Consider the following 17,420-nt stretch of genomic DNA (forward strand, 5'->3'; position numbering starts at 1 on the left):
CGCAGGGGATCTCTCCCGGCAGCCACCCCAGAGTTGATGTCACTTTGAACTGGAGGTGGGACGAAAAAACCTTCTGGAACAAGTCATGGCACTGAAGGGGCAGGTCTCACAATCCCAGTCACAGCCCGACAGCTCCAGTGGATAGTTTCTCTGCGCCCCCCGTGGGCATGCCCGTGGGCACACGTATGTGCACACATGTTCACATGTGTGCACAACATACATGTGCATATGCACACGCACGCACACACACATGAGTACATTCATGCACACAAATGCACACGCAAGTACACACATACACAGTACACATGCACACATACACATGTGTGCAAGATGCACGCAGGCACATGTTCAGGCATGCACACACGAACACGGATAAACACACAGCACAGATACATGAGCACATGTGCACACACGCGTGCACACACGCACGCACACGCACGCATATGCCCATACACGCATGCGCAGTCCAACTTCCAATTGGAGCCACGGGTGAGAGACTTCTCTTCAGCTAAGAACCAGAGAGCGTGATGTGGGCCAGTGAGGGTGCTGCCCAATGTCAAGCAGATCAGAGGTCCAGAGAGGGCCAGCCTCAGTGTGCAGCTCCCCAGCTGCCAGAGCAGGGAGGGGGACTCCAGAGTCCCACTGTTCCGGCCTCTAAGGGGAAACTTGAAAAATCTGAGCATGTCAGCGCCCAGGAAAATCACCTGGGGCCCGTCCCCTGGGGACGCAGCAGACGGCCCCCGGGGTGGACAGTGTCTCCATGGCGGTACTGAAGACGGGAATCTGGGAGGCCGGGTTCTGCCCACGGCCCGGCCGGGTGCCAGGCTGCCCCAGGCATCCTTTGTACAAGGCGGTGGGTGGGATCTTCGTGTGCGTCAGACCTCTGGGTTGTGCCCCAAGCCTGGCGGTGTCCCCGGGGTGGGGAGCTGTGCTGAGACCCCCCCCCCAACCGTCCCCCCACTCCGCCTCCCGCCTCTGCTGACTTTGCCCCCGCACCCCGCTCTGCTTCACTGCTGGGAGACCAGGCCTTAGCAGTGGGGCAGAGAGGGACCGTGCCCCCCACCACGGCCGTTTCCTGGGAAGAAGCCGGGGTTTGGCCCCACTCCAGGGGGCTGCGGGGGCCTCTCTCTGCTGTCTGGGATTCCGATCTCCACAGCTGGTGTCTGAAGACAATGAGGTGGAGCCCCCCCACCCACCCCCCGCGCCCCGGCCCAGATGCGCTGCGGTTAGGACGTCCTGGGCCAAGATGGTTGGCCCCGTGGCAGGGGGGGTGGGGGGGGGAGTGCCCATGCGGAGTGGCCCCGAGCAGGGTCCTGGGGCAGCGTGTGCAGGAGGGAGGCCGGGACCTCACCTCCTCCGGGAGGCTCTGCCTGGAACTGTCAGACCCGAGGGCTGGGAGGGGGCACCGCACATCTGGAGGGGCCCGGCAGGAAGGACTGTGACCTGGGAGTGAGGACGGGAGCAGAGCAGGGTGGGAAATGCACCTCACAGTGTGGCAGTGAGGAGGTGGGAACCCAGCGGGGCCTGCGGTTAAGCCTGAGATCTGGAGAGCACTGGGCCTGGCACAGAAGGGGAGGAGGGGGGAGGGGGAGGGGAAGGGAGGAAGAGGAGGAGGGAGAGGGGTGGAAAAGGAAAAGGAGGGGGAGGAGGGAGAGGGGGAGGGAAAGGAGGAGGGTAAAGAGGAGGAAGAGGAGGAGGGGGAGGAAGGAAAGGGTCAGGGGAGGGGTAGAAGATGTCTAAAAGGAGAACAGGATGCAGGGAAGAGGAGGGGGAAGAAAAGAGGGAAAGAAGGGAAAGAAAAGATGGAAGGAGAGAGAAAATGAATGGAAGAGGAGAAAGGGGAGGAGAAGCAGGAAAAGGAGGAGGAAGGGGAGAAGGAAGAGGAGGAGGAAGAGGGAAAAGAAGAGGAGGAGGAAGAGGGGGAAGAGGAAGAGGAGGAGAAGGAAGAGGAGGAAGGGTGTTGGTGGGAAGGAAGGGGAGGGGGAAGGGAAGAGAGGAATAAGAGGAGGAGGAAGAGGGAGGAGGGAGGAGGGCACTTCCGCCCCCACCAAATCTTCATCTCGCACTCCTCATAAATGGCTCCTCCTGGCCCTCCTCCCCTCCCTTCCCACCAACTGTGTTATCTCAGCAGCCCCCACCCCACCCCTCCGCCTCCCCCTATAACCCAGGTCCCCCTGACCCTGCCTGCACAGGCTCCTTCCGCACGGGACCGACTGACCCCTCCAACAGTGCGTACCCCCACCACTCCTGGCCCTGGGCATCCACTGCCAACACCTGCCTCCCTCCCCCTCTTCCCACCCCCACAGTCGATCTGGGTGCCTCCAGTGGGCTCCTTTGTCATCATTCCTGCCCCCCCCCGTGCCCCCCAGAAAACCCGGGAGGCGGAGGAAGCTGCGGAAAGACTGAACTAAGCCTGCAGGAAATTAAACACGAAATGAAAACACGCTGCGCTGCTTCACGCTCTCATCCTGCCCTCAGCCCCCCACATTCCAGCCACTGATAAAGGGGGGGGTCCCATTCAGGCAGTGGGGGGGGCCCGGACCTGGACCTTGGGAGCCCCCGAAGGAAAGGGGGCCAAGAGGCCCAGCCCAGGAGAGGGTGATGGTCTCAGGAGAAGGCAGGAGGAAGGTGAGAAAGAAGAGGGAGATGGGGAGAGACGGGGAGAAACGGACGTGCAAGTACTTGGACCTGGGCGTGCATGAACGCTCGGAAGTGGACGTGGGACTAGGCACGAAATTGAGGGGCCACAGGGCCTGAGCGATAGAACAGTGGGGAGGGATTTGCCTTGCGCGCGGCCAACCCAGGTTCAATCCCCAGCATCCCACATGGTTCCCCCCCTCCCCAGCAATGCGAGAAGTAATTCCTCAGTACAGAGCCATGAGGAACCCCTGAGCATCGCTGGGTGTGACCCAAATTAATTAATTTTTTAAAAGTGGGGGGACGCCCGACATCCCACCCTCACCCCACTTCCGCTGGCTTTTTGTTTTGTATTGTTTAAACCCCAACCTCTTGGCTGGAGAGAGCAGTGGGTAGGGTGCTTGCTTGCCTTGCATGCAGCTCACTCGGGTTCCATCCCCAGCACCCCATAGGGTCCCCGGAGCCCAGGAGTGATGCAGAGCCAGGAGTAACCCCAGAGTACGTCTGGGTGTGCCCCTTCTCCCCGCCCCCCCCCCCACAAACGCGCGCTGCGCGCGCGCGCACGCACACACACACACACACACACACACACACACACACAAATCAACTCCATTCCTCTGGCAAAATAGCAAGGAAGGGCAGGAGCTCTACGCAAACAGGACGCCCCACCCCACCCCACCCCACCAACCTCTGCCTGCGTTGCCCATCTGCCGCCGCCCCTGGATCCCCCTGTTCCAAACAACAGGCCCAGGCACTGGTCCCATTTTGCAGATGGAGACACCGAGGCCCCAGAACAGGCCCAGACTCCAGAAAACACCGATTCAGGAGATGTTTCTGGAACTCAGCCCCAGCTCTGGTTCTGTTGGATGGGAAGGGTCTCTGCCTGCCCAATGGGGACCCTGCCCAAGAGGGGCCTGTACCAGGCTCCGTTTGTGTCTCCCTCCATCCACCGAGCCCGCGGGCACCCTGGCATCTGGCTGTGGGGGCTGCCTTGCCTGGACACGGGGGCCTCCCTCCCTCCTCCATCCTCCCAGCTCCCCCACTCACCCCTGCTTCCCAATCCCAAGCAGGGCTAATAGGCCCCGAGGGAATCTTGGAGGGTGGGGGTGGGGGTGGGGAGTTCTCTGCCTGTTGGAAACGCTACTGCCAAGAGAAGGGAGTCAGCAGCCCCCGCCAACACCACCAGAGCTCAGGAACCATGCCCACGTCAGCCGGCACCTGCCCACCCACGCTCAGACACACCAGGGCCAGGCAGTCTTTGCACTGCAAAGGTGACCCTGCTTCCTTCTACACCCTTCCAGCGCCCTCTTCCAGGAAGCTGGTCCTTTATTCCCCCAGCCCCCCCCCCGCCCACCCACAGGTGCTGCCCAGCTGGGAGACTGTTGCCCACTGCAGGGTGGCAGGGAGGACGTGGTGGCGGCAGGGTGGAGGCTGGGCTCTCGGCCCATCTCTGTGTCGGGTCCCCACGCCTGCCAACCCCAGGGAGTCAGAATTATCGGAGGAAAGTGGAGCTACTTGAGAGGACCTTGGAGACAGTTCACGGCAGCATGGGGGGCCCAGCGGGTTAGGTGCCCCCGTGTTGGGGTTGTTTGGTGACCAGAAGAGTGTGTAGTGCATGCGTGCGCGCGCGCGCACGTGTGTGTGTGTGTGTGAGAGAGAGAGAGAGAGAGAGAGAGAGAGAGAGAGAGAGAGAGAGAGAGAGCACAGTGCCTGCCTTAGCTTCTGAAACTTTGCAAAATGAACTTGTGTTCATGAGCTAGTACGGGACTAAAGCACTAGCCCAGAACATCCCCTAGACCCTGGTTCAATCCCCGCATCACCTAAGGTCTCCCTAGCTCCCACCAGGGGCCGCTAGTGAGCACAAAGCCAGGAGTAGCCTCTGAGCATTGCTGGGTGGACCCCAACACCCTCTCCAAGCCCTCCAGGAAATGAACAGACAGGCCTGAGACCACACCCACGGGTGTCTGGGAGTGAACCGCCTTCCCAAGTCAGCGCTGAGAATGGAATGATCTTGTATTTCAGGGGCGGGGGGAGGGGCGGGAATGGTGTTTGAGTCACCCCTGGTGATACTCAGGGGTTACTCCTGCCGGTGCTCAGGGGGACCATATGGGATGCCGGGGATCCAACTCGGTTCGGCTGTGTGCAAAGCACATGCTCTCCCCGCTATGCCATGACTCCCGAGGATGGAGACCGAGACAGACACTCCAGAGTGCAGCCTGAGCAGGGGCTCAGAGGCCGGGCCTCCTGGTGGGGGCTGACCGCTGCCCTGTCCTGCAGGTTTGGTTCCAGAACCGGAGGGCGAAGTGGCGGAAGCGGGAGCGTTTCGGGCAGATGCAGCAGGTCCGGACCCACTTCTCCACGGCCTACGAGCTTCCTCTCCTCACCCGAGCTGAGAACTATGCCCAGGTAAGGTCCTGCCCTGGCCACCCCCCCGCTGGGGACAGGGCGCGGGGCTCCAGTGCGGGGGTCAGGGGTGCATCTGCTTCAGTCGCAGCCATGTCTAAGAGCTGTGTGAGTGTCCAGGCGTGGTGGACTTTAGGGGAGGGAGAGTAGCCCCTTCCTCTGTTCCTTGGCCCCATTTCCGGTGGCGATACAGGAGAGAGGTCAGTGGCCCCTGGGCAGGAGTCCCCGCCTTCCTGAGGCTTGGGAAGGCTTGTGCCAGGGCGGGAGAAGAGGAAGCCCTGAATCCCGCAGGTTAGACCACCCATCGCTGAGATCTGCCTCAACCTCCCTCGGGCCTCAGGCTCTTTTCCTACAAAGGGACAGAACCAGATCCTTGCTTTTGCATTCTCTTTTCTCTCTCCTCCCCTTTTTTCTCCTCCCCTCCCCTCCCCTCCCCTCCTCTCCTCTCCTTACTCTTCCCCCCTCTCCTCTCTCTCTCTCCTCTCTCTCCTCCCCGTTCTCCTCCTCTCCTCTCTCCTCTCTCTCATCTCCTCTTCCCTCTCCTCTCCTCTCCTCTCCTCTCCTCTCCTCTCCTCTCCTCTCCTCTCCTCTCTCTTCTCTCCTCTCTTCACTGTCTCCTCTCTCCACTCCCCCCTCCCCAAACGTTGCTGTGAGGTCTGAGTTCCTCACCATGAGAGCCCAGTGGCTTGTAGGTTGCGGTGTCTGCCCTGCACCCTGCCTGCTCTCCTGGGCGTCCATCTTCCTACAACCCCCTGCCAGCTCGTTCCCCACTCCAGAGGTGTTTGAGGCTCAGAGACTTGGCCCAGGAAGAGCTGAGTGATGTCATTCCCTGGGACACTTGAGAGAGGGGTATTGGGTCCTTGACGTGGCCCTCCCTCTGGTACCCTGACCGGCAGCTCCCCTGTCCCCAAGCTGGCCTCCAGTCTCCAGCTCCACTCCGTGTCTTGACCCCTCTGAGCTCTGGGACTGGAGGGGGACCAGCTCATCCCTGTCTCCTGCCTCTCACGCACCCAGAGCTCCTGAGAGAGGGGCTGGGGTGGTGGAGCAGCTGGGGAGTAGAGGAATATGGCAAGGACCACCTGCGAGCATGGATTGGGGGTGCAGTTCTCCCCTCATTCTGCTTTTCTTATTTTAGTGGGACTCAGGGGTCCATGTGGGATGCCGGGGGTCGAACCCGGGTCGGCCACATGCAGGGCAGATGCCCTCCCCGCTGTCCTGTCGCTCCTGACTCTGCTTTTAAGTGCCTTCCCAGGGTGCATTGCAGCAGGGGGGCAGGGAGCCAGCAGAGTTAGTTAAGGGCCACGGGGAGTCAGACCTCAGACTCACCTGAGCACTCTCAGAGGACAAGAGGGCTCAGGAGTGGAGGCTGGAGGATTCCGTGGCGCAGAGGGGAGATTAGATGTCCCACCTCCCCGCCCCCCTGACCCAGCCTGTGGTCCGAAATACTCCCACCCTCATTCCAGCCTGGGGGTCCAGCCCAGCCCCATCCTGTGCTCACAGGCGCTCACTTCTATCTTGAGTGAGAGCTTTGAGACCCGGGGCACCAGCTCCTAGAACTTTCATCTCTCGCCAGCCTTGGCTCTGGGAAAATTGATTGAGCCCCCTGGCCCACCCCATGCACCCACCCTCCCCCCCACACATATCCATTCCTCCCCTCCCCCTCCAGCAGTCAGAATCTGCAAGCCTGGTATCCAGGTGGCCAGCACCCCACCTGCATGTCCAGTTCATCCCCAGTGTACAGCTGCCAGCCCGGGGTGGCGGGACAAGGGCACCCAGGCCTGACCCTTGTGCCCTGCCTAGAGGAAGAGAGTATGGGTCAGCGTGTGAATGAGAGCATCTCTGCCCAGTTAGGCCCATTGGCACTGCTCTCCCCATTGGCCCCTCAATGGGGCCTGGAGCTCGGGGCTTCAAATGAGAATTTCTCTCGGCCCCTGGCTGACTCTGGAAGGGCAGAGCGGGGGCCTGAACCCCAGCCCGCCTCTTGTCTACACAGGTGAGTCAGTCTCGCAGATGTGAGGCCCCTAAGTTCTGTGCAAATATCCCCCTGCTCCCCCCACCCCCCTCAAAAAATACAAAACCCTGCAACGGTGCAGTGGTAAGGATGAGCTGTAAGGGACAGGCTTACATGGGGGGGTGGGGGGGAATGGGGTGTAGGTAAGCCTGTCTGCCGGTGTCCACTCCCCAGTGACCTTTCTCCCTGCCCTCTCCCCAGATTCAGAACCCGTCCTGGATCGGCAACAACGGGGCGGCGTCGCCGGTGCCAGCCTGCGTGGTGCCCTGCGACCCAGTGCCCGCCTGCATGTCCCCCCACGCCCACCCGCCCGGCTCTGGGGCCAGCGGGGTCACCGACTTCCTGAGCGTGTCTGGGGCCGGCGGTCACGTGGGCCAGACGCACATGGGCAGCCTGTTCGGAGCCGCGGGGCTCAGCCCGGGCCTCAACGGCTACGACCTCAACGGCGAGCCGGACCGCAAGACGTCGAGCATCGCTGCCCTGCGCATGAAGGCCAAGGAGCACAGCGCGGCTATCTCCTGGGCCACCTGACAGGCCCCGCCCCCCGCGCCGCGCAGGCCCCGCCCACTCCCCCATCCCCGCGCAGGCCCCGCCCCCGGGGCGCCGACCACGCCCAGGCCACGCCCCCCGGAGTGACGGCCCCGCCCTCGCTTCCCGGGCCCCGCCTCCCACTCGGCTGTCCTCTGGGGTACCTGGCGGGAGCCGTCTGTCCCCGGGGGAGGGCTTGACCCTCAGCACTTTCAGCCGGACTAGGGGACAGCCCCCTCCCCAACCCTCCACCCCACCTCCTCGCAGAGAGCCAGGGAACCCAGTTGGCAGCTTGGCCTCCACTTTAAGCTGAAGCCCCTTTCTCCCTCCCCCCCCCCACCTCCGCTCCTGAACCGCTGAACCCCTCCCTGATGAGTCAAGGTTAAGCGGCCCATTGGGACCCAGCGCACCCGCCGCCTTGGCTGTTTCCTGTGCCGAGAAACTGCAGCTGAAGAATCCTGCTGTCTATATGGTCCACCCCAACCCTGGCGCCCCCTCGGTTCCCACTTCTGGCCCAACCCCAGGACTCTGGGTCTGGGTGGACACAGAAGGTGGAGGATGTGTGTGGGGGGTAACATGGCCCCCTCCCCCCCCCCCAATGGTAACCGCCTCCTTGAAGGAGAAAATTGTGCTTCTAGAGAGAGGAAGGGCTAGTGGGGCAGGGTTTCGGGCATACACCAGCTCTTCCCCCCGTAGGCAAAGCCTGGGGCTTCCTGATAGGAAGCAACTTCGTGTCTGGCTCAAGGGCAGAGGAGCAGGAGCAGAGACAGGATTCGCTGTGGACCGGGCATTCACGCCCAGTCAGGAGCTGTCCCAGGCCCTCCCACAGCCCTAGTGGGAGCCTGCAGGTGGGATGCTCTGAATCCGGACTCTCTTCCCCAGCCAGACCATCCGCTGACTCACTGCTCGGGGTCACTTGAGGTGGGGATAGGTTTCCTTGTCTGCAAGAAGAAAGGTTGGGGGGCGGGTGTCTCCTTTTTGGGGAGGGGGCGGGTAGTGGGGCCAAAAGGTTCATGTCTGTCTGATTCACCTACTGCTGGGGTTTGGGGACCAGGCTCCCTGTCACCTAAGCAGTGTTCTGCAGACGGCCTTTCAGGGGATCCCTCCTGGGAAAGGTATACAGGATTGTCCTTCCGGGGCACCTTGAGACCTGAGCAGATGTCTGTGGAACAAAGGCAGCTCAGTTTTGACCTTGGGTCATGCCCTGGGCTACCTGAGAGGCCCCACCCATGGCCCCACCGCCCTTTCCAGAAAGAACCAGCCTCTGGTGAGAGAGAGATCAGTCTCCTTCAGTGTCCTCGACCTTGCCTTTGACCCACACTGATGGAGGGACCGAACTCAGGACCTGCCCCCATGGCCTTGACCCTGTGGGTGAGGAGAGTCAGGGTCACACTCCGAGGGCCTGGACACAGGGCAGCCTCCTGGACTGAAGTAGGGGAGTGAGGGCCTCTGCCCCTGAGTGACTCACGGTCTCTGGAGATCCCACTCACCTCCCCCCCCCCCCCATGTCCTCGTCTGCTCCGGAAACAAGGGCCGGGGAGGGGGATGGTGGGGGCGGGGGTGGGGTGGGGTGGGCACTGCTCTGGTTTCCCTTGGACTTCTTGAACCGTAGCCCTCAAACTGGCCTCAGGGAAGTCGAAATGGGCTTGGATGCTGAACGGAATGTTCTGGAAGGCTTGGCTTATAAGGGCTTCGTAGAGTTGAGGATCTTGGAATGCTTCTTAAGGAAGCCTTTCTGAGTGTTGAGGTTCACTGAAATCGTGCTGACCCGCCCTTCCCCCCACCCCCAAATTTGGGAAGAGCAAGGAAGAAGGATGCCTGAGGCTAAAATGAGCTCCTGGAGGTTCCAAGGGGCCCTGACAGCATCTGTTTGCTCATCCCCAGCCCCCTGCCCCGCAGCAAAGAGAACTGGGAAGGCCTGGCAAGGAGGCAGGGTGGAGTGAGGACTCCGGGCAAAACATTCCGGAGCGGACTTTGGTGCTCAGTTCCTCTGGCGGGTTGCTTTTGGGCTGACCTAGACTTCTGTCGAGCAGACTTGAACCCCAAAACTTTAAAAGGAAAAGCCTCTCACTGAAGATGGCTGTTGGTTCTGGTCACCTGCCCGCCGCCCAGCCCAGCCAAGGTTAAAATGTGGATGAGGTGCTGTCATCCCCTCCTGTTCGAATCCCAGCCCAGCCCTCTAGGGCCTGCCTAGCTCTCTGATGACCTCCCAAGCCCTGAAACAAACTTAAGAGTCTCCTAGTTCGGCCAGTCCCTTCCCCACAGAGACTGGAAGTCCCTAAGCCACATCTAAGCCCTGCAAAGTGCGGCAAGGGGGACACAGGTATCTTAGCCGGCACCCCTCTGGGCTCCACAGAGACGCCCCAGGTGGCCAGCCAAGCTCAGCTTCCTGCCCTCTAGGATGGGGGCACCCCAGAGCAGTGACACACTCACGGGGTGAGCAGCTCTTGAGCCTCCCAAAGAAGGCCGGCAGCATCCCCGTGGGGACCCACGGGGCAAATAAGCTATAAAGGAGGTGCCGTGTGCGTGGGCTCTCAGGCCAGGGTCATCCCAGAGGCAGCTAGACGGGAGGGAGGGGTCAGGAGGGAAGCAGGGCAGGTCTCACAGAGAGTCCCGAGCTCGGGGGTGCTGTCACCACCCTTGGGGCTGAGAGGGGAGACCTGAGGGGTTGTGGGGGACGCTCCAGGAGAGGCCCGTCCCCAAGTCTCCATGGCCTCTGTGGGCTGTGGGCTTTGTAAGCTTGACTCCCTTCGTGATACTTGATTCCCAGCTGTCATGCCCAGGCTTCCGGTGTGAGGAAGGCCGGTGGCCAGGTTAGTTTAAAGACACTGCAAGGAGTGGGAGGCCACCCCGGTCCCCAGCTGCCCTTCCTTTCAGCCCCATAGACAAGAGGAACTTTTCTATGAAGACTTTGGAGCTTTCTGCTGGGGTGCAGACTCTTCCTCCGGGATAGATGGTTTTTTTTGGGGGGGGGGAGGAAATGGGTCTTCAAGGGGCTCTGGGTGGCTGAGGGTCAAGGTCTTTGGGGGAGAGGCTGCCCCTCATTCGTACTGCATGCACAGGAAGATGGAGAAGCCTTCCTGGCCAGAGTCCCACCACCCCCCTCTCCAGAAGGACGGGAGAGAGTGGGGTACCCAAGAAGTCCCCTGACTGGATGGTGACCCCCTTCCCCGCGGCTTCCCCCTCCACGTACACGCATACAGCTAGGCCTTTATACTACTGATTTTGAAGGACAGTTTCCCACGTCTGATGGCCTGTTTTGAGCGGGCAGTGGAGGGCTGAGTGGGGTGGGGGGGAGGGGGCGGGGTGGACAGAACATGAACCTCAACCAATACTAACTTGTCCTTGTAAGATAGTTTAGTCCTGTATCGATGCAAACTCTTCCTTTAGCTTAATGGCCTGGGGTGGAATATTAAAAATATATATATTAAAAAAAATTTTTCAGAAAAAAAAAATGAGGTTGGTTCCATAAAGTTTTACTGCCTATACCACCATGTAACGACATTATAGCAAAATATTAAAAAGAAACGTTCTTGCCTTTTCAAAGTAAGTTATTGCACGTACATCTTTGGGGGGAGGGAGAGGGGTTCGGGGGCCCTGGGGGCCCAGACCGAGGGGCCAGACAGAGGCGGAAGCCCCAGGCAGCTCCCAGAGCACCCGAGGCCGGACGCCCGATCTGTTTGGTTGTGTTGGCAATAAACTCCTTCTCCTTCCTCCTCTCAACCCGGCCCTGTCTGTTTTGTTCCCGACTGTGACAGATGAAATGTGATCAGAGGGGCCTCTGAAATCTCACGTTAATTGAAGTCGGCAAAAAATACTAACAGTGCCCTTTTGAACTGCTGACAGTACAGAATGGATTACCAAGGCTAGATTAACAACAGGTGGCCAGCCGGGCCTCCTGCACAAAGAGGGGGTGGCCTGCGAGGGTCTGGGGCGCCCCCTCCGTCCCAGAGGACCTGTCTGTATAGCAGAGCAGGCAGGCGGAGAGGGAGGGGGAGGCGGGGGAGTGACCGGAAGCCCCTCATCTCGGCACCCCCACCATCTCTGGGGACACTTGGGTCAGGGCTGAGTCCTGCACAGTTCTGAAGGGTGGACAAGGGTGAGTCCAGGGGCACGCGGGGAGTCCAGGGCAGGGAGGGCCAGGGCAAGCAGATGCCTGCCTGGCACTGAGCTTGGGACCGGCTTCCGGGAGAGGCAGGTTGCTGACCTCGCTGCCCACTGGGTGTCTGGGGGAGCCCAGCAGATGATCGGAGAGCAAAGCTGGAGACTGAACGCTCCGCGGGGGGAAGTGATAGCCCCAGAGGGCTGGGAAGTGGTGGGGAGAGGCCCTGGATGGCCAGGCAAGGGTGGGCGGCGAGGAGGTGCTGCTGCCAGTTGGCACCGGACCAGCCAGATGTGTTTTTCTGCATGAAGGTGACTCTGGGAAGAGGTGGGGTCCCCCACCCCCACCATGGAAGACCCCTGAGTAGAGCAGGGAGAAGAATTAGCTTGGCTCTCCTGTGGGAAAGATGGGGGATTGGAGGTGCTGGGACTGCTGGTCTACCCGCGGGGGTGGGGGAGGGGGAGGAGAAGGAGAGGAGAGGAGAGGAGAAAGAGGAGGACAAGGCAAAGGAGAAGGAGGAGGAGGAGGAGGAAGAGGCGAAAAAAGGGAGAAGAGAAAGAGAGGAGAAGGAGAGAAAGGAGAGAGGAGGAGGAAGAGAAGGAGAGGAAGAGGAGGAGGAAGAGGAGGAGAAAGAGAAAAAGAAAGAGGAAGGGAAAGAGGAAGAGGAGGAGGAGGAGAAAGGAGAGGAGGAAGAGGAGAAGGAGGAAGAGGAGAAGGAAGAGGAAAGGAGAAAGGAGGAGGAGGAAGAGGAAGAGGAGGAAAGACACAGGAGGAGAATAAAGAGGAGGAGGAGGAGGAGGAGAGGAGGAGGAGGAAGAGGAAGGGGAGAAAAAAGGAGAAGAGAAATAGGAAAGAAGGAGAAAGAGAAAGGAGAGGAGAAAGAGGAGGAGAAGAAAGAGGAGGAGGAAGAAGAGGAGGAGGAAGGGGAGGAGGAGAAAGGAGAGCAGAAGGAGGAGGAGGAAGAGGAAGAGGAGAGGAGCAGGAAGAGAATAAAGAGGAAGAGGAGGAGGAGAAGAGGAAGAGGAGAAAAAGGAGAAGAGAAAGAGGAGAGGAGGAGAAAGAGAAAGGAGAGGAGAAAGAGGTGGAGGAGGAAGAGGAGGAGAAAGGAGGAGGAAGGAAAGAGGAGGAGGAGAAAGGAGAGGAGAAAGAGGAGGAGAGGAAAAAGAGGAGGAGGAGGAGGAGGAGAAAGAGGAGGTAGAAGAGGAGGAAGAGGAGGAGGAGGAGGAGGAAGAGGAGGAGGCAGCTAAGCCCCGCTGTGTGTGTGAGCCCAGGGGACCCAGGTGCGCACAGGACAGCGGGTTCAGTGCCCTGGTAGAGGATCCCCCGCGTCCCGTCTTCTCGGTCACACTGCCTGCCCGGAGCCCCGCTTGGGCTTTGGTTCCCGGAGAGTCTGCGTCCTGATTGAGGGAGGGCAGGATGGCCCGGGTTAGGGGAAAGAATGATAACTGTCACCTCTTAAGGCTCAGGATCACAGCGATGCTTGGTCTCTGTGCCCCAAGTCCTCCAGGAAGTTCGGGTCAGGATAAAGCCGAGAGAGGGGAAACCCTGAAGCAGGGGGCACCGCCTTATTACCCTCACTCCTCTCTGTGGAGGCTGAGCACCTCCCTTCTCTGGGATGCACAAGAGACCGGCAGGAGAGGGGCACAGACCCCTGGGGCTTCTCAGTGCACCCGCCCTGACACCCACCTGGCCACAGGGCTCCCCGGGACCCCCACCATGCCCCACCCTTCCCTGCCTGGCCATCCAGGCCACCTACTACCCCTCTGGAGGCATCACTAGCCCAGGGGAGACATGCCCTGTTCTGTTGGCCCCCACCCCTGCCGGCCTCTTTATCTGAGAGCTCCAGCTCCTTCTCTGAAGTCCCTTCAAATGACATTTGTTCACCCCCAACTTCTTTGCCTTTTTGGGACCCCCTCAAAAAAAAAAACGGTGCCCCAACCCCCTCACCTCAATTTCTAAAGTCAATCACTGTCCCTCTGAGTTCCCACCAGACTCTGACACTCTGGGGGCTCTAGATTCCTTATCCTGGGGCCGCAGAGATAGTTCAGCGGGTGGGGCACTTGCGTTGCACAGAAGCTCAACCAGATTTAATCCCCAGCACCCCCTATGGGTCCCTGAGCCTTGCCAAGAGTGAGTGATCACTGAGTGTGGAGTCAGGAGTAAGCCCTGAGCACTGCCTAAGTGTGTCTCCCATCCCTCCCCCAAAATAATAATAATAATAATAATAAAAACGAAACATCTGCTAACTCATTACTCGAGACACGGCCCCCAACCCTCTGACGAAAGGACTCCAAAGGGGCTGGTTCTATTCACATGTGAGCAGGCAGGGAAGCCAGGCAGGAGGAGATGAGTGAGGGACAGGGAGGTGAGTATTAGGAGACCCGCCCCCAAATCAGGCTCAGGACCGGAAGTAGAAGGCTGGGTGGGGGTAGGGGCACCTGAGCTCAGTGCTAGAGCCAGAAGCTATGCCAGACCCCCCTGAGACTCATCAGGAGGGAGCTGAGCCCCCAGCTAGGGGCCAGCCGGGAATCCGGCTGCCCTCTCCCTCCTGGCTCTGTGTTCCTGGCGCTGGACTGTCCTGAGGCTGGCTCCTGTGATGCCCTCGAGCGTCGAGCCTGCATCCCCAACATCTCTGAGCCAGCCTTGTCCCCCTCTGCAGCCTGGCCTGGCCATTCTGAGGCCACGTCTGCCCGCTGACGGTTGCCCCAGAAGCTGCTCTGCTCTGGAGCCCAGCCCCTTTCCTAGGTCCTGAAGCGGAGTCTGCTCTGGGAGCGGCCGGGTGGGGGGTGCCGTGGGGGTGGTCTCTCGCCTCACACTTGCCTGCTCAGCAGCTCGGGAACAATAGGCCCCGTTCCCCAAAATAGGGCTCCCAGCGAACTGCGCAGACAGGACAAGATGCCAGACTGGAGACAATGGGTGTGAGCACTGACATTTTCCCAGGAATTATGATTCCAAACAGATTTTTATTTTATTTTATTTTTTTTCTCCCCCGAGCTCCATGCAGACCACAGACCCACAGGCTGGAGGAAAGGCTGACTCCCGCCAAGGAGGGCGGGCGCGGGGCCAGGTGCTGGCCATGTGTGAAGGTGGGGCTGGCTCAGGCTGGGCACACCCACCCCCTGCAGATGGGCCCCGAGAGCTCCAGCGTTCTCACTGCCCCTCTCTGGGGCTCTGCAAAGCCCGCCACCCCCCTTCCCTGCTCGCTCTTCCCCTGGTCCTGGGGCTCCCTTCCTGCCCAACCTCCCCACTGTCGCTGGGATAGGACGGCCTCCTAAGACCGTGGAAGGAATAAGAACATGAATGTGTGCATGCGCGTGGGCACGCATGTGGCAGCCGAAGCTGAAACATTGTGGCAGCCCAGTTCTCCATACCCCGGTGCGTTGGGACAGGAGCCTCTTAGGGGTTGGGAGCATGGAGCCTGACACCCCCATCTCCCCTCCCCCGAACCCCAACCCCTGCCGCTGAAAGGGAGACATGACTGGCTCCACTGTAAGACCAAAACTCAGCAGGCCTGAGTCTCAGTTTCCCCATCAGAAAGTCCCAACTTTTCAGATAACTGTATCACCCTGGGCAAATAAACTGACCCGTGGGAACAGCCTATCAGAGTAGGGGGCATGGGGCTGGAGCATAGCGGTTAGGGCAGTTGCCTTGTATGGGGCAGATCCGGGTTCAATTCCCAACTTTCCATATGGTCCCCCGAGCACCGCCAGGAGTAATTCCTGAGTGAGGGCCAAGAGTAACCCCTGTGCAACCCCTGGGTAATCCAGGTTGTGACCCAAAAAGCAAATATATATATATATATATATATATATATATATATATATATATATATCACTGTCACTGTCCTCCCATTGTTCATCGATTTGCTCAAGCGGGCCCAGTAATGTCTCCATTGGAGTCTTTGTTGTTACTGTGTTTGGCATATGGAATGCATCATGGGTAGCTTGCCAGGCTCTGCTGTGCGGGCGAGATACTCTCGGTAGCTTGCCAGGCTCTCCGAGAGGGGCGGAGGAATTGAACTTGGGTCGGCCATGTTGGCTGTGTGCAAGGCAAACGTCCTACCACTGTGCTATCGCTCCAGCCCATATATATATATATGGGCTGCCAACCAGCTCGCAGCCAACCAGGGCTGACCCTGGTTCGACTCCTCCACCCCTCTCGGAGAGCCCGGCAAGTTACTGAGAGTATCGTGCTGGCACAGCGAAGCCTGGCAAGCTAACTGTGCCGTATTCGATATGCCAAAAACAATGGCCCTGACTGAAGATCAATAGTTACACTCTAGCTGTTGATTTCAAACAAGGGCCCAAAGAACTGTCTTCCTGTGATCTGTTAGCTGTTCTGGAACCTCACCAAGAATGGCTATTTCATTTGGAAGAAACAACCCATAAAATAAATAAATAAATAAATAAAAATAAAAAAAATTTTAAAAAATGAACAGCGGGTAGGGCATTTGCCTTGCACGCGGTCGACCCGGGTTCGATTCCCAGCATTCCATATGGTCCCCTGAGCACCGCCAGGAGTAACTCCTGAGTGCAGAGCCAGGAGTAACCCCTGTGCATCACCAGGTGTGACCCAAAAAGCAAAAAAAAATACTGAAAGTCGATATGCCAAAAACAGTAACAAGTGTCACAGTGGAGACATTACTTGTGCCCTCTCGAGAAAATCAATGAACAATGGGAGACAGTGATATATATATATATATATATATATATATATATAGTGGCGCCCAGCCAAGCAGAGAGGTCCTATGGCGTGTAGTCACTGGACTGGACAGGGACCAGAATTAGAAACATAATGCCAGTTCCTAGAAAAAAATGCTGTTGTATAACCAAACCCTATATAAACTGCTCAGAATTTGGAGTCGGGGTCATTGTCAAGACTCCACTGCGCTGGATCAGACTTGGACCCTAGCTCCAGCTACAATAAAGGGGCCTTGTATTTGCATCCTCACATCGGGTCTGGTCAATTTGCGAGTGAAACTCCCTTCCCGGGACGGAACACCGCCACCAGCTGCGAGTGAACAGAGAGGTCAGGCTGGAAGGATAACCAGCTCTGCGGCCTCCTGTGAGCACTGAACCATTTTCCTTTCTCAGCTTGTGATCTTGTCACAAGCTCCCCCTGATTATCTCACAGAAGGTTCTTAAGTTTAAAAGACTTCAAATATTTGCCTTTTAATATTTTTTTTTGCAGTGCTGGGAATCGAACCCAGGACCTCATACATGCAAGGCAAGTGCTGAGTTACATCCTGAGCCATAAATAAAGATGAAGTCTGTTTTTTTTTTTGGGGGGGGGGGTGAGCTACACCCACTCACTTTCTACTGAGACTGAGGGGTCTTTTTCTACTGAGGGGTCCTGCCAGCCTCACTCCCTCCACCAACAATGATGCCAAAGCAAAGATGCAAGGACCATGCCTCTCAGAACCACCACGGGTGGGGCCGGAACCGTGGCACAGCGGGTAAGGGTGTTTGCTTGGGGTGCCCTCGGGTGTCGGGGATCAAACTGAGCTCAGTCACTTACAAGGCGAGTGTTGGACAGATGGCAAAGCCAGGAGCCCCGAGGGTGGAGGAGGGCAGGGTGCAGACGCTCCACCAAGGGTGTCACCATTCCCTGAGGTACAGGCAGCGGGCGGTGGGGGGGTGGGAGAGAGCACCCCCATGCCCGCCCCTACCCCCCAGATTGCACTTGTGGGGCGGGGTTTGGTGTGGAGCCCGGGGCGGCCCGCCAGGCTGCCACACGACA

General features: G+C 59.1%; 1 protein-coding gene and 1 non-coding gene across 2 annotated transcripts in view; both read left to right on the forward strand.

Annotated features, from left to right (window-relative positions):
* ALX4 (ALX homeobox 4) overlaps positions 1-7,649 on the forward strand; it is a 53,311-nt gene extending 45,662 nt beyond the window's left edge. Inside the window, exons 4-5 of the mRNA XM_056137859.1 lie at positions 4,915-5,043; positions 7,253-7,649. Coding sequence (XP_055993834.1) covers positions 4,915-5,043; positions 7,253-7,582 — 459 coding nt within the window. The 3' untranslated portion in view covers positions 7,583-7,649. The remainder of the gene's footprint in view (positions 1-4,914; positions 5,044-7,252) is intronic.
* An 8,279-nt stretch (positions 7,650-15,928) lies between these two features.
* LOC130017292 (small nucleolar RNA SNORA2/SNORA34 family) lies at positions 15,929-16,064 on the forward strand. The gene has a single exon (XR_008791376.1). It is a non-coding gene; the product is annotated as a small nucleolar RNA SNORA2/SNORA34 family (small nucleolar RNA).
* Positions 16,065-17,420: the final 1,356 nt, after the last annotated feature.

Source organism: Sorex fumeus, unplaced genomic scaffold, assembly GCF_029834395.1.
Source record: "Sorex fumeus unplaced genomic scaffold, SorFum_2.1 ptg000007l, whole genome shotgun sequence".
NCBI classification, from domain to species: domain Eukaryota; kingdom Metazoa; phylum Chordata; class Mammalia; order Eulipotyphla; family Soricidae; genus Sorex; species Sorex fumeus.